The sequence below is a fragment of the Pygocentrus nattereri genome, chromosome 27 (assembly GCF_015220715.1).
Source record: "Pygocentrus nattereri isolate fPygNat1 chromosome 27, fPygNat1.pri, whole genome shotgun sequence".
NCBI classification, from domain to species: domain Eukaryota; kingdom Metazoa; phylum Chordata; class Actinopteri; order Characiformes; family Serrasalmidae; genus Pygocentrus; species Pygocentrus nattereri.
In genome coordinates, this window is record NC_051237.1 from 27,331,876 (window position 1) to 27,349,373 (window position 17,498).

Sequence of the window (17,498 nt, forward strand, 5' to 3'; positions counted from 1 at the left end):
TCAACCACTGCCCTGTAGCTCAGGAACAAGGGGCAACACTCAAAAACAAGGGGTAGGGGTGAGAAGAAGAAATGGGACCGGGCCAAAATGAAGTAAAACCATCATCACTGATTTACTGAAAAATGGTGTGATATACACTATATTTCCAAAAGTTTTCACTCCTCCATCCAAACCACTGAGTTCAGGTGTTCCAGTCTCTTCCATGGCCACAGGTGTATAAAGCCGAGCCCCTCGGCCTGCAGACTGCTTCTACAGACATTAGTGAAAGAATGGGTCGCTCTCAGGAGCTCAGTGAGTTCCAGCGTGGTACCGTGATCGGACGCCACCTGTGCAGCAAGTCCAGTCGTGAAATTTCCTCACTACTAAATATTCCACAGTCCACTGTCAGTGGGATTATAACAAAGTGGAAGAGACTGGGAACGACAGCAGCTCAGCCACGAAGTGGTCGGCCACGTAAAATGACAGAGCGGTCAGCGGATGCTGAGGGGCATAGTGCGCAGAGGTCACCGACTTTCTGCAGAGTCAATCACTACAGACCTCCAAACTTCATGTGGCCTTCAGATCAGCTCAAGAACAGCGTAGAGAGCTTCATGGAATGGGTTTCCATGGCCGAGCAGCTGCTTCCAAGCCTTACATCACCAAGCGCAGTGCAAAGCGTGGAATGCAGTGGTGTAAAGTGCCGCCACTGGACTCTAGAGCAGTGGAGACGAGTTCTCTGGAGTGACCAATCACGCTTCTCCATCTGGGAATCCGATGGATGAGTCTGGGTTTGGCGGTTGCCAGGAGACGGTACTTGTCTGACTGCATTGTGCCGAGTGTAAAGTTTGGTGGAGGGGGGATCATGGTGTGGGTTGTTTTTCAGGAGTTGGGCTCGGCCCCTTAGTTCCAGTGAAAGGAACTCTTAAAGCTTCAGCACCAAGAGATTTTGGACAATTTCACGCTCCCAACTTTGGGAACAGTTTGGGGACGGCCCCTTCCTGCACCAACATGACTGCACACCAGAGCACAAAGCAGGTCCATAAAGACGTGGATGAGCCAGTTTGATGTGGAAGAACTTGACTGGCCTGCACAGAGTCCTGACCTCAAACCGGATTGATAATCTAATAATGACAGATATAAGAAACACTGACTAGATTCAGGATGATTTCACTTCACGAGACAAACCGTCTGGCAGGGCAGTTGATAGCAGCCTGTGTTAATAACAGCGACAGTAATAATTTGTTTATGTGCCCAGTGATGATAAAGCTTTGGTTGATTTTAATGCTGAACCTGAGAATGAGTCATTAACATTTTATGTAAGTCCAGCAGATTAATGTTTGCTGAGGGCTCATATGTTTATGCAGCGGGGAGTGTGAGATTATAAACCTAACACCAACTCACCCCAGGGGAGTCTAGACCAGATGGAATGATAATTGCTGTTCATGCTCAAGAGAAAGACGAAGAAAACTGCAGCCCTTCAACTGATGTTCCTCCAAAAGGAGCAACACCTCCTTAAAGAGGGATGCAGCAACACTTTTGGTTTACAGCCATTACATTAAAAACCTCATCTTTGTTTCTGCGCTCACTGTCCACTTTATCAGCTCCACTGACCGTATAGCTGCACTCTGATGTGATGCTGACGTGGTGATGGTGTGTTAGTGTGTGTTGTGCTGGTCTGAGTGGATCAGACACAGAAGTGCTGCTGGAGTTTTTAAACACCTCAGTTTCGCTGCTGGACTGTGAATAGTCCACCAACCAAAAATATCCAGCCAACAGTGTCCTGTGACCACTGATGAAGGACTAGAGGATGACCAACACAAACTGTGCAGCAGCAGATGAGCTGTCGTCTCTGACTCTACATCTACAAGGTGGACCGACAAGGTAGGAGTGTCTAATAGAGTGGACAGTGAGTGGACACAGTGTTTAAAAACTCCAGCAGCACTGCTGTGTCTGATCCACTCGCACCAGCACCACGTCAGTGTTACTGCAGTGCTGAGAATGATCCACCACCCAAATAGTACCTGCTCTGTGAGGGTCCATGGGGGTCCTGACCACTGAAGAACAGGGTAACAGAGTATCAGAGAAACAGATGGACTACAGTCTGGAACTGTAGAACTATACGGTCACAAATACTGCTTATTTATCAAATTTCAACAAGCCTGGCAATTAATGAAGCGTGTCTAAATGTGTCTAATTTAATTGACTTGGTGAGTTACTAAGGGGGCAAATACTTTTGCACACTTTTTTTTTCCTTTTAGTAACCAAAATGATCACACACACAAAAAAAACACTGTTCTGCGTTGACTCAGGTCGTGTTTTTCTCTTTTATTAGACTGTTTAAGAACCGGAAACATTAAATTAAATACAAATATAGACAAAATTCTGTGTCAGGACTCAGAACTGCAGTGTGTTCAGGACACGTTTACCAATAAGAGATGGTGAGAAATAAGCAGAAGGCAAAGTGGAAAATCCTCAGAGAACCCAAAATAAACAACTTCAGCCCATCCCCACTTATTATTTTTACCCCTACCCCTTGTTTTCGAGTGTCACCTTACCTCTTTGAGCTGAGCTACAGGGCAGTGGTTGAGATCTTCCTCTGAAATGAGCCCCTCTAATAAAAGAGCATCACTTCATTAACAGCTACTAGCGCCGCTCTGTAGGCGACCCTGCCCGTCTGCAGGGACAGCAGAGGAGGGGAAAGTTCAGCTCCTCACTGCTGGGCTTTAGTTACATTTAGGGATCATACGCCTTCAAAGAGGGGGGCAGTTATTTATTATCACCCCCCCTAATTCTTCAGTGACATGAAGCTGAAGTCGGAGATTCTCCAGGTTCTCGTTTGATTTTCCCATCCTGCCAGAATGTGACCACTGCACCGTTTAAGGTGGAACTGGAAATGTAGCTAGCCCCGAGACACTAACAATTTTTTATACTTGTTTAGAAGAAAAGGACCAAAACACACTGAACTAAGATAAAACAGCGGATATCGTAACTTTAACAGAGAAAATTCTCACATTTAAGATTAAGTGATACTTTTTTGATCCCACAAACGGGGAAATTCCACCTCCGCATTTAACCCATCCGTGAAGTGAAACACCACATACACACTAGTGAACACACACACTAGGGGGCAGTGAGCAGTGGGCAGCCCTATCCGCAGCGCCCGGGGAGCAGTTGGGGGTTAGGTGTCTTGCTCAAGGACACCTCAGTCATGGACTTTCGGCCCTGGGGATCGAACCGGCAACCTTCCGGTCACAAGGCCTGCCCCAGATATTTGTGAGTGTCTTTGGTCGTTTGTGCTCCGTCTTGCCGCCTTTCCTTCCCCCCCCTTGATGATGTGCTTGTAGACTGTACACTGTTGTCTATTAACATGGACTGAAGTACGGACAAATCTCCGGTGTCTGATGCCTGCTACTGTTTCTATTGATGGAAACGTAAAACAAACTATATGAAAAGTCCAGATGTGAATGAGAGCGAATGCCGAGGTTTTACGCTTATGTTTTCCGTGTTTTATGTTTAATTTTCCTTTTCCGAAGCTTTACGCTGTGACAAAACTCCACACCAGCTCTGCTGTGGTCGCTGGCTTCAGGTCTTCAGAAGCGTTTGGAATGAAAGATTTCAGCGGATCTCCTGGGAGCCGTCAGCTCTGTCTGATTTACAGGACTTTCAGCTTGAAGTGCTTTATGGAGCTCCTAGAACGTCCACGCTGGATACGCGTTCTCTGGTGAGGTCACACGGTTTCTGTTACTTTGGGAAAGTCGTTAAGAGTTTGACAAGCTGTTTAGTCTGCTGACCACATCACTCCACCGCACTGATCTCAGCCTTTACAGCCGGGTTCAGTCTCAGGCAGAGAAAGAATCGCAGGAAACGTGTGAAACGGAGCCGACAATCTGCACCGTGTTTGGTTTGGATAAATATTTATCTTAATGGATTTTTGGACAAATGATAGCGCATTATGTATTTTATAAAGCTCTCAAATTCTGCACTTCAGCCAATAAACTGAAATACATGTTATGGCCTCCGATATGCAATGAACATCTGCTCTAGTTCAGCTGTGCTCACAGGAAAGCATCACTGTTGATGATCATGCAGACTCGATGTTTTATATTTTAAACGTTTAGCCATCAGTTCGATCACCAGATGAAAAGACCCAAGTTCCGTAAAAGGTTCTCCAGATTCTGAACATGGGACCCTGCGCATCAAGGGTCATGTTTTACAACTAATAGTTTATTTTTTAGCATCTGAGGTCAACTTTCAGTGTACGTCTGGTTTTATATACCAAAAACAGTTCAGTGTGGAGACCCCAGGATCTTTTCAGGTCTTCGGTCAGGAGCCCCAGGATCTTTTCAGGTCTTCGGTCAGGAGCCCCAGGATCTTTTCAGGTCTTCGGTCAGGAGCCCCAGGATCTTTTCAGGTCTTCAGTGAGGTGCCCCAGGATCTTTTCAGGTCTTCGGTCAGGAGCCCCAGGATCTTTTCAGGTCTTTGGTGAGGAGCTCCAGGATCTTCTAAGGTCTTCAGTGAAGTTGTAATGACTTCTGGAAACTAAACAATACAGTTTATTTTAACGGCTTATTGTACTTAAGCATTGTAAACTCTTTAAAAAGGTGGTTCTTCAAGTGTTCTTTAGTAAAGGAAACGGTTATTTTTAAATCCATGAGCTTGACATAGAACAATTTCATACATAAATGGTACTTTGCATGGTGAGATGGTTCTTCAGATTGATGGAGGATGTGTTTCTTGAAAATGGTTCGATAGAGCACCAAAAAAGGTTCTTCTACTACAACAAGCTAGACCTTGTAACAATAGCCGAACACTGAATAATATATAATATACAGCACTATGTACAAAACATTCTCCATCAATCTGAAAAAACATTTCATAAAGCGAATAACCATGTCAGCATAAAATGGTTTTAAACAGAACCATTCCCTTTATTAAAGAACCCTTGAAGAACCACATTTTTGCTCAAACAAAAGGGTTAACTTCTTGTAACGGAAAATTATCCAGCCAGGTTGTCCTCGCTGTGGCATCTAGGTAGATTCAGTCAAGCAAGCTCTCTCACTGGTTAGGGCTTCAGGAGCCAGACTGAAGGCCTTACAGATTAGATTAAGTGCCAAATAAAAACAGGATGTGACTGACGAATCAATCAATTACACTTTGATTTACAATCCGTCGGACAAAATCCGTACAAATATTGTCATTCTAGTCTTTCTGGAAGTTCTAGATACACTGTATTTCCAGAAGTATTCACTCGTCTGCCTTCACATGGGTTTAATATGATGTCGGCCCACCATTTGCAGCTATAACAGCTTCAGCTCTTCTGGGAAGGCTTTCCACAAGGGTTAGGAGTGTTTATGGGAATTTTTGACCGTTCTTCTAGAAGCACATTTGTGAGGTCATACACTGATGTTGGACGAGAAGGCCTGGCTCACAGTCTCCGCTCTAATTCATCCCAAAGGGGTTCTGTCGGGTTGAGGTCAGGACTCTGTGCAGGCCAGTCAAGTTCTTCCACACCAAACTGGCTCATCCGTGTCTTTATTAACCTGCTTTGTGCACTGGTGGGCAGTCATGTTGGAGCAGGAAGGGGCCGTCCCCAAACTGTTCCCACAAAGTTGGGAGCGTGAAATTGTCCAAAATCTCTTGGTGCTGAAGCTTTAAGAGTTCCTTTCACTGGAACTAAGGGGCCGAGCCCAACTCCTGAAAAACACCCCCACACCATGATCCCCCCTCCACCAAACTTTACACTCGGCACAATGCAGTCAGACAAGTACCGTCTCCTGGCAACCGTCAAACCCAGACTCGTCCATCAGATTTCCAGACGGAGAAGCGTGATTGGTCACTCCAGAGAACACGTCTCCACTGCTCTAGAGTCCAGTGGCGGCGCTTTACACCACTGCATTCCACGCTTTGCATTGCGCTTGGTGCACAGATTGGAATTCACACTGCCTTTTATGTCAATCCAACTCAACATTTGCCATAATTTTGCTCTGCTTAGACTCAAACATTTGGGGTGATATTTCTGTACAGACTCATCCAAAACCCTGTGTTTGAAGAGATTTCTAAAGAAATGCCGAACGTGAAGCTGTCAGTGAAGCGTCATGATGTCTCCTGTGACGCTGGTGAAGATGAAGCTGATCCTCCGTGGAGCGACTGGCGTTCATTCATAGTCACGATTGCCTCCGGATGAACCGCGTGACGCTGTTCTTTTGCACGAGGTCAGTTTAGGAGCTGATCTGTTCAGACTGTCGCATACAGATCACAGATCTGCTGCGTGAACATGGCCTTAGCTTCCATGTCACAGAGTGGACGTGACTACGCATGCAGATATAAGCTTTTAAGGGGTACATGAACACAGAGTGGAGAAACAACTGACATGGGGAAGATTACGCCGATTGATTGGCCAGCCCTAATATGATTTAGTGATCGTTCTACCTTATTTAGGTTATTCATTAATTTGCGTGATTCTGCTTGCTCCCACCCGCAGTGGGCTGGTTTCCCGCCCACTCCTGTGCGCAACACTGAAAATTAGTGCATTAGTGCCACTGCGGTGGAATGCAGACCTCCAATTCACATCGTTTTGTCATCAAATCAAGTTGCCATGTGGAAAGTTAGAGATAAGAAACAGAAATGTGTGGTCAGGTGGTATTTAATGACCTGATAACAATTCAAAAATCCATCACCCTACGTGAAACCTGGAAGACAACATTTCCCTTTGGATACAAGTTAAAAAGGTCTGGTACCCGATGTCTTTACCAGTAACTAGTAGCTTTTTAACAGGGACAATGCAAATGTTTAAATAATAATAATAGAGTTATCATTTTAAAAATAATTATAACAATAGCAATTAACTATTAAACAATTAGAAAAATGAAAAGCACCAACATGGGGGCTTGCCTATAACAAGCTCAGAGATACTTCGGTCGAGCAGCTTGTAGAAATCACGTTATGAAGTACATAATGTACAGTTTCACTTTGAATAACAGGCGGATGCCCATTGCTAGCAGCAAAGCAAGTACACCCGTTGGCCCAGGAGAAGCATTTCCTTTCTTCAGTCCTCCTCTTCCTCTTCCTCATCAACGTGTGGTTCCTCCAGCCGTGCTGGTGTGTGTTTGATGGTGATGATGCCGCTGAGGAAGGCGTAACCCAGCATGGCTCCCACAGCGAAAAGGACCGACAGGATCTGGTTCCGTCTCTTGTGTGGTTCGTTGTCGAAGTCTCCGCCGTCGGCATGGTTGGACACTTTTTTGGCTGGCGCCTCTGGACAGGACAAGAGTTACAACACAGGAAGAAAAAAATCTCAGAATTGTTTCTTTTATATTTTGATAGATGATATCCAACGTCTTAAACCCCAGTGGAGCAGTTAGTTTAACCTCTATAGTTGAGTGATTAGCATTGAAATCTGTGATTTTAATCTAGTATTAATCTACAAAGTGCATAGATTTTTACAAAGTAGTGACCTTCACCCTCTAGATGGCAAGCTATTAAAAACTGACATGCGTCTGTGATGGATATCATTGTATGGGCTCAGAAACACCTTGACAAACCATCATCATCATCTTAAACTGCTTAATCCAGGTAGGGTCGCGGTATGACAAAATCCCAGACCACCCTGTCCTCCGCAACTTCCTCCAGCTCATTCCGGGCGACCCCATGCTGCTCCCAGGCCAACTTGGAGATATAATCCCTCTAGCGGGTCCTAGGATGACCTTGGGGTCTCATCCCAGTCGGCCGTGCCCGGTAACCGACCACCGGGAGGCGTCCAGGAGGCATCCTGATCAGACACCCGAACCACCTCAACTGGCTCCTCCCCATGTGGAGAAGTACCCCCTCTACTATGAGCTCCCCCCGGATGGCTGAGCTCCTCACTCTGTCAGTAGAGTGTATCTCGCCACCCTGTGAAGAAAGCTCATCCTCGTGGTTGGATCTGTGAGCTCATTCTTTCGATCATTACCTAAAGCTCATGACCAGAGATGAGGGTGTGGATGTAGACTGACCAGATAACAGAGGGCTTTGCCTTATGGCTCAGCTCCCTCTACAACACTACAGTCCTGCAGAGCGAACGCATTACTGCTGCCGCCTGTCCAAGCCTGCGGTCCATCTCACCATCCCTCTGCCCATCATTCATGAACAAGACCCCAAGATACTTACACTCCTCCACCTGGGTCAGGTCTCTTTGGTTTGACAAGCCGTTGTCAGTGAACACGGTCAGTCACTGCATCTACAAATGCAAGCTAAGACTGTACTATGCACAGCAGAAGCCATACGTCAACAACTTCTCTGGGCTCGAGCTCATCTGAAATGGACTGATGCACAGCAGAAACATGTATTGTTGTGATGAGTCCACTTTTCAGATCATGAAAGACAAAAAATGTATGCAGTGCTCCTCGAGCCACAGAAGAGAAGGACCTTCCAGATTGTTACCAGTGTAAAGTTCAAAATCCTACTAAGCAGCATTTTCTTCAGAGACATCAAGGATTATTTCAACATGTTAATGGTAAGCTATAACATGTTATCACAGCACAGCTGCGGGTGCTAGACTGGCCTACAGTCCAGAACTGTCTTCCACAAAAAAAACGTGGTGCATTACGACAGCAAATTGCAAGTGCAAAACATGACAACGAAGGACCCACATGGTTGCACAGCTGAAGGCCTGTACGATGGAAAAATGTCACCAAATGTTTGTGAAGTGTTGCACAGTGGTAAACAGGTTTCTGATCCAACTTTTTTGGGATGTGTTGCAGATATCAGTTTTGAAAGAGTGTATAGTTCACAAAGTAACTTCAAATATTGTACAGGTCAAACAGAACTGACCAATCTCTGCTCTCTTTTTCTATTAGCATTTCACACACTGTCCCGACTTTTGTGGAACGGAGGAATGAGTCCTATGGTGTAATATCCGGATTATCACATTTCAGTCTGGGCTATCAGTGAGAATTTGGGAAAATTACACAAACACTTCATCAGCAATTCAAATCCTGACAAAACATCATCTGGAAAAACTAATCCAGCTCCAACAGTGCTTATGAATTATTCCAGCATCTGTTTGCATTACTTAATATTTCATAATCATCATGAAGAGCAGACATCTGGGAAAAAACTCCAAACCTCTGCTCTCTGAGGGGAAGTAGAGCACTAGGATGTTTGTGCAGAATTGCCGCAGGTTGTCCAAAGAGTTGAGGTGCTGCTGGAGTTTTCCGTTGGGCAGCTTGATCTTCAACAGTGGAGCCAGGTGGCCGAACACATACGCATCCAGAGAGGAGGGCCTACAGGAGCAAAGCACAGTCGTTGTATTGTCTGGTATACTGTTTTTGTGCCATGTGATGTTTTGCACTTTGAACCCTTTTTGTTTTACACTACCTTGCACTTCTGCTCACAGGCCATTTTATTAGAAACCCCTACTCTGTACTTCCACTCATTGGCCACTTTATTAGAAACACCTACCTAATAAGTCCACTATACAATTACAGACCATTAGTAGCCTATATGTTACCCAATTCATCACCCCCACTACTCCATTCATCTCTGATCAGTTTCTGACAACACAGGACTGCTGTTGTCCAGATATTATTTGGATGGCGGACTATTCTCAACCCAGCAGTGACTGAGGCCCAATCCATTTCACCCCTCATCCTTACCCCTCTGTGTTCACGTCTAGGGGTGGGGTGTCCTGATTCTAGTTGAGATGGGGTGGGGGTGAAGTGTTAGAGCTACATGACCCTCCAAACGGAGGTTTTTTGGAGACACTCCAAACACAGAAAAACCAGCCAGATGGAGCACAAGAGACCAAAGAAACCCATAAATGTGAGACTTTTCTCTGTTAAAACACCACAATAGTCACTGTATTATCTTAGTTTAATGTTGCTTCAGCGTTTTATGGTCGTTTTCTTCATAACAAGCATAAAGAATTGGTAGTAGTATGTTGTCTGTAGCTGCCTAATTTCCAGTTACACCTTAAGTGGATTTGCTGCTCCATTTAAGGTGGAACGGGAAAATTCAAACAAGAATCTGGTAAATATCTTCAGCTTCATATCACTGAAGAATTAGGGGGGGTGATAATAAATAACTGCCCCCCTCTTTGAAGGCGTATGATCCCTAAATGTAACTAAAGCCCAGCAGTGAGGAGCTGAACTTTCCCCTCCTCTGCTGTCCCTGCAGACGGGCAGGGTCGCCTACAGAGCGGCGCTAGTAGCTGTTAATGAAGTGATGCTCTTTTATTAGAGGGTCTCATTTCAGAGGAAGATCTCAACCACTGCCCTGTAGCTCAGGAACAAGGGGCAGCACTCCAAAACAAGGGGTAGGGGTGAGAAGGAGAAATGGGACGGGGCCTGAGCTCCAACGGTTTACCACCAAAAAATATCCACTCAGAGCATCTTTGTGGTCAGAAACAACCACTGCATCTTGCATTAATGGCACTTACGAATCTCCAAAGAAGAACTTTTGAGAGCCCAGTCTCTGCGAGAGGAGAGTCATACACTCCAGTGCATCGTGATAAAGCTGAGGAGGAAAAATCGACAAAGCATTAGACAAGAACATTAAATCCTATAGCAGTAATATAGTAGTTAAGGGACTTAAAAGCTCTTGGTAAACCAATGAAACACGACAGCAGGCCAATAGGTCAATCTCCACAGGACAGCTTACATACAGCTTCACACATCTATAACATATACATTTGTCAACATTTCATGATGAACAGACCAGCAGAAATGATAAACAATGCTGGGAATAAAATACCAACGTACATAAAGGCCCATAACTTTCTCTTAAACCAACAGAACACCTACAACACAAGGCACAGCACTGTGGCACTGAGCCAGCTCACCATAACTGTGATTCTGGATGTTGTAAACAAAGGTAATGATGAAGAATGTGCTCGCCAGCCTGACTCTTACACCCACTACACCCACTACACCCACTACACCCACTACACCCACTACACCCACTACACCCTCTTACACCCTCTACACCAACTACACCCACTACACCCACTACACCCACTACACCCTCTACACCCTCTACACCCACTACACCCACTACACCCACTACACCCTCTTACACCCTCTACACCCACTACACCCACTACACCCACTACACCCACTACACCCACTACACCAACTACACCCACTACACCCACTACACCCTCTTACACCCTCTACACCCACTACACCCACTACACCCACTACACCCTCTACACCCACTACACCCTCTACACCAACTACACCCACTACACCCACTACACCCTCTACACCCTCTACACCCTCTACACCCTCTACACCAACTACACCAACTACACCCACTACACCCACTACACCCACTACACCCACTACACCACTGTTCACAAGATCAGCATCACTCGGGCAATAATCTTCATCTTATTTATATACAATAACACACAATGCAAGTTCAGATATTATAAAAAAGCCACCAAAGGTTTTTACACATAAAATTAATCATGTATTTTTGAGAAAAAAAAGCAAGTTATTAACTTTTACATTTGCTAGAATTCTAGAAATCAATTTTATAAGAATTTCAACTTTACAAGAGCAGTGATTTTATTAGAACTTCATTCTAGAGTTGAATTTTATAAGAATTTTATTCAGGATATTAATTTTATTAAAACTTCATTCTGGACAATACACTCATTAGAAATTCATTCTGGAAATGAATTTTATAAGAATTTCGATTTTATATAAGAATATTAATTTAGAATTAGAACTTCATTCTAGAGTTGAATTTTATAAGAATTTTATTACTCTAACTTCATTCTGGATATTAACTTTATAAGCTCTTACATTTTTAAAGAACATTAATTTTATTTTACGATATAGATTAGAATCTTGGAGTTTATTTTTATTTGATGTGTATTTTATTAAAATCTCTAGATATTAATTTATTACAACTTCAGTTTGGATATTCATTTTATTAAAACTTCACTGTGATAGTTCCCAGAATTTTTGGACTTTATTTTTATTAGACATTTGCTTTATTGGAACTTCATTTCAGATGTTACGTTTTTATAACACCTCATTCTGAATGTTGGTTTTATTAGAAGTTCGTTTTGGATATTCATTTCTTTTGCAGCTCTACTGGTCGGTTCATCACTCTGGATAAATTTAACATTTTTATTTTGAAGGTATTAATCTACGTTATTGAAAACGTTGATTCTGCACTTTAACAGTAGAGAACGTGGCTCTGTGGACTGTCCACTGTTCCTCTCAGGTCCCTCCTCCTCTGCCTCACCTCCTTCTCCAGCTGCTCTCCCGGCTCCAGCGTCGGATCTCCTCTGACCAGCCGCAGTCTCTCTAGCTGGCGGCCGTGAATGCGGTTGGGCAGCAGGAAGTTTAGGGGGAAGGGGATGTTCTCTGCGTACCAGCGCCGCGTCACGTCCACATAGTTTTTAGCGTCGACCCAATGCGTGTAAATCTGAGGAAATAAAGCAAAATAAAGTCACCAACTGAGCAGAGACCCCAGCAGAGGAGGCCTACATACATGTGCGACGGCAGAGCTGCCTGGAGACCACCGTTAAAGTCTTAAACGATGAGTCTGAATGAAGTTTCCACTCATAACTCAGTTCAGGTAACTTTCCTCAGAGCCACACAGCGTGCAGGTTCTGGTGATTAAGCCCAGCAGAGAGGCAGTGAGGCATCAGTTAGTTATAATAAACGTTACTGGACCCCTCGGGGTAGTCTGGACGTTCCACAAGCAATCTGTATTCATGCTTCACGCTACAGTAGGTTCCACTCATCCAACACCAACGTTCTGGTTCTGAAAAGAACTTTCAGAGGTTAACAGGCCTAGTAGCGCTGACGACCCCCGACAATCAAAAACTGTCATTTTTAAATGGTTAATTCCTCTCGGACGGCTTATTGCGAACATATGGACTAATGTTTATATCAAATGTGTTACAGAAACACAGAAATTTTCATTTTCATTAAAAACACAGACTGAGTACATCTGAAAAAAGCTATTTGTGGGGCACTAGACAGCAGCTTAGCTCGGTCCACCGCGGATGAGTTTAAACGGTCACACTTTATATTAAGTGTCCCTAATAACTGTAGTTATATGTGAACTTATGCAACAACAGTGGAGCTACTAATGCAGACGGATTACAGCAGTACATCTTATGTAATTACACACGTGTAGCAACTCCAGCTGTTATACAGGTACAGTGCAATTACAGAGTGTTAATTATAGGATGGCAATTAATGTGATGTGGTTACCTTGTAACAACAGTTATTCCACAGTAATAAGGTAAAACAAATGTAATATGTAAAAACATCTGATCTCATGCATCAAAAAGTGTAATTACACAGGCTGTACTGCTGGAATCCATCAGTAACACTGATTAAATCACCAGTAGTTAGTGTTGTTAAATAGGCTATTGATGTGTAACTACACAGTTATTAGAGACACTATTAAGTGGGACCATTTAAACCCATTATGAACTAATAGAGCCAATGAGTGAGTTTACATCCACTTAATAATCCAATAATTGCAGAACATCAGATTTCGTCAGTAATCCGATCCGTGTGTTTACATGCACTCGAGTAATCGGATAATGGGGAAACTCCGGGTCGGCTCAAAAAACTTTATTTACCGCACCACTTTCCTGAAAATATGAACATACATCATCTAGAAGATGAAGAAAATTTGAATCGGTTTCATGTAGTCGTTTCTCGCGGCGACGCTGCTCACTCGTTTCCGGTTCCACCGCCTGTTTTGCTCAGACTGAGAAATATGAAAGAAATCAGAGTGAGAGTTCACAGCACTGAGATCTGATTACTGACCTCAAATCCAGCCTCTGTATCAGATTTCTAGACCTCACTCTGATCTAAGAAATGTTTACATGACCATTTGAATAATCAGATAACTGCTGAAATCTGATTATGATGGGATTATTGAGTGCATGTAAACAAACTCAATGTCAAGGCTAAAGAACCTCTGAGCTCTGAAGAGCCGTCTTTATTGAGTGTGTAGGCTGTCCTCCAAAGCTCAGGGTCACAGCAAGAAGGTACGCCCTCCAGCATCTGACAACCTGGAACACATTACTGAGCGGCCAGGCTCCTCTCTAAAAATTAGGCTGCAGTTGCATCAGTCAACAACATCAGGAGCTCTGCACACAACTGGCCTGTATGGGAGGGTGGCCAGAAAGAAGCCATTACTTAGGAAGAAACACATGAAAGCTTTGCTGGAATTTGCCAGAAAGCACCACTGACCAAACCAATATGTGGACGTTTTTGTGGTCAGATGAGACAAACATGGAACTTTTAGTCCAAAAATGTGGCGCAAACCTAAAACCGCTCACTCCTCAACAAACACCATTCCAACAGTGAAGCATGGTGGTGGCAGCTCCATGCTGTGGGAATGCCTTTCCCCAGCAGGGATTGGGCATCTTATTAAAATTGAAAGACAAGTGGACAGTGCAAAACGCAGAGGGCTACTGCAAGACACCTCGCTTCAGTCTGAAAAGAACTGAATCTTGGGAAAAGCTTCACCTTTCAGCAGGACAGTGATCTAAAAAAAATAAATAAATAAAAAAATCAGGGGTTGAACAAGAAATGGTAAATGTTTTAGAATGGACAGACCTCGGTCCACCCTGCACCATCCAACCAACCTGGACAAACTGCAGAACACCTGCCAGGAAAGCTGGAGGAAACCCACTCCAACAGACTTAAAGATGATACCACAGCAGAAAGAGGTTCTACCCTGCACTCTAGTCTGCAGGGGTTCAAAACTTAAACAAGCAGAATTTTCCTGTTTTACTTTTTTTTTTTTAAAAACAACGGATCTTAATAAAGATTTGCCAACAAATAATATATTTCTAGGGGAATAAAAAATCAAATCTGTGTCATTTATAATCCAAATGAATCCGAGTGCTTTTAAGGGGGTTGAATACTTCGCGTCTCTCTTTATAATTCAAAAATTAATTTTGTTAATTTTTTTTTTTTTTTTACCTCTGGTTTTGAAAACTGTTACTGCAAACGTGTGTTTGTTAGATTCTGCTGGTGTGGGTTCATTGGGCTGTTTCTTCTCTAAATGATGAACACTAAAGTCTGTCCAACGGCGCCCCCTGTTGGACAAACTTTAGACGGCCAGACAGGAGTTCGTGAGCCACAGCCATGTGCTTTACGTATTAAAAGACTAGGTGTCCTCCATCGTTACAGTGGAATCGCTAAGATATTCAACTTTAGATGCCTTTGAGAAACCATGAAGTATTATGTTTCTTGCAATTTCACAACTTTTAATACTTAACATAATTATAGAGGTGCGGAGTGTCTTATGGTGCGTTTGGAGGTAGCTCGATTCAGTGCATGCATGTTTCTGTCCTTTGAATTACGCTGCTGGTTTCAAGAGGCTGAAAGGACGCGATTAGAAACATGAGATTCTACTAAAAATGTAAAAATAAAAAAACATTTGCTTCCTTGTATAATGATAGGCCGTGTAATGCTCTGGAGGCCGCAGGGTGCTTCAGTGGCATGCAGTGAAAACAGTCGGCCTTTTTAAGGCTTTAGTTCAGACCACATCTAACACACCACCGGGAGAAAAAGCAGAACAGATGCCTTCACCATTAGCCACCGTGTATTAATGAGCACCACGGAACGTTCATCATACTGCGCTGTATCTGGGAACTCGCAGAGCCACGAGGAGGACGGACCCTGAGAGCACACTCTTAAAGAACCTTCTCAAACATTTACACAGTTTTAATGGGCTGCTATGACTTGCTTAACATCCACTTACACATTTAGAAACATATCGTTAGGGACTAGCTTTATTTTTCAAAACCCGTATTTTAATTGGGGCTGTCAAACAATTAAAATGATTTTTTTGTGTAGATGGTTGTGATATCACGTGTGATTTGCCCAAATTTTACCCTAAAGAATGTTTTTCTCCCCACATTTTCTTATAAATAGATGAGTGGGAAAGAACATCAGAATTTATTTGAAGGGTTTTGTCGCAAAACACATTACAGATCAATTTTTTAAATGTTCAAACGTTTCTTTTCCCGACATGCATTATCATAATTAACACCTTAATTATCTAAATAAAAATGTGTTTTCCACTATACATCCATCGTTATTCTTACCAAAAACTAGTTACACTCACACGGGAGAAAACGTCTCGAATGCCGTTGAAAAATGAGCGACGCTTGTAATTCATTATATTAATACCATTCATTTTCTCACATTAATGTTACTAGATTTTATTCCAAGATGTTCAGGGGCCGTATTACAGAAATGATCTTATCTGTTTAGTCACCATGACAACTTCAGCTAGGACTGAATTTAGGACAGAAGCTACTTCAGCACAGCAGCTCTTAAGTTCATAATCTCATCATTAACTCCAGATAAGAAAACAGTATTACAGAAACATCCTAACTAGACTAAACCCCCTAAACACTGTCCTAACTTTAAGATAAACCCCAGATGTGTCTTAACTTCACAGGTAGCATAATTCACTATAACCAGCATAATGACTCTAAATTTATCAACGCTGAAATTGTTTTAACTTTTTTTCTAACATTGTTTTAAACCCCCAGATGCTGCAGACATGATCTCCACCTTATTCTCTTATTACCTTTGTGCGTTATTGTTGATTAAATTTTAGTGATGGTGGTGAATAATGAGGAGACGGAGCCGAACGTGCGTTTGTTTATTAGGAGGAATAATGTTAGTGCGCTCGGCTAGAGTGTTTGGGAAATGGAGACTGAAACTGTGGAGCGGCAACGCTCTGATAAACAGCACGAAGCGCTGCCACAACATTATAAACTTACATAAAACATTATAACATTATAAAACAAGGTTCAGTTTTGTTTGACCTTTTTAAAGTCAGTAACGGTAGCTAATATTAGCTGTCTGGCTAACTAGCTTGATCACATGTTTACGTTTCAGCTGTGCACATGTGGTCGGTTGCTAGGTAACGGACGTGACCGTTGATTGTAGACTTCGACCGAGCAGGTTAAGATTTCTTTACCTGAGATAAGATTCTTAAATTAAGATCAGATTTACTGTAACGCAACACGAATTTGTGAAAAATCCCATCTACCGTTCATCACGAAACGAAAGGGCGGAGTTTCCACATCCTGTAAAAAAGGAAAAGTTACAAATGAGAATTTCTCTGTGTCTCTCTTTCCTCACCAGGGCTGGCAGCAGTTTCTCCTCCAGTAACGAGACGAAGGCCAGCGTGTCCGCGCATTCCTTAGCCGACAGGTCGTAATCCGCATTGTACTTCTGAAAAACATTCAATCAGATCAGCATAAAACCAAATATACTTCCACTACAACTAGCCTACGTTTGAACTTACGTACAGCTGGGGCAACCGACCACTCATGACCCCAATGAAAACGTCTGTGGACAAAATACTGAATAGGCAAATATGTAAATGTATTTTCATGCATTATAGGAAAAAAAAAAAGGTATATAAAATGACTTTATTGCAGTGGACTGTACGGACTTTGAAGTGGCCGGTGCATTTTAAAGCTTTCATGAATGTTTATATACATCAGCTTCTATTTATAAAAAATAAAT

The 17,498-nt window shown here is 43.1% G+C and overlaps 1 protein-coding gene across 1 annotated transcript in view; it reads right to left on the reverse strand.

The window, feature by feature from the left end:
• Positions 1–6,604: 6,604 nt before the first annotated feature.
• mtx1b (metaxin 1b) overlaps positions 6,605–17,498 on the reverse strand; it is a 28,653-nt gene continuing 17,759 nt past the window's right edge. The window contains exons 4-8 of the mRNA XM_017682193.2: positions 17,109–17,201; positions 12,214–12,396; positions 10,394–10,470; positions 9,082–9,239; positions 6,605–7,233 (exon numbers count right to left, since the gene is read on the reverse strand). Of these exons, the coding sequence (XP_017537682.1) occupies positions 7,025–7,233; positions 9,082–9,239; positions 10,394–10,470; positions 12,214–12,396; positions 17,109–17,201 (720 nt within the window). The 3' untranslated portion in view covers positions 6,605–7,024. The remainder of the gene's footprint in view (positions 7,234–9,081; positions 9,240–10,393; positions 10,471–12,213; positions 12,397–17,108; positions 17,202–17,498) is intronic.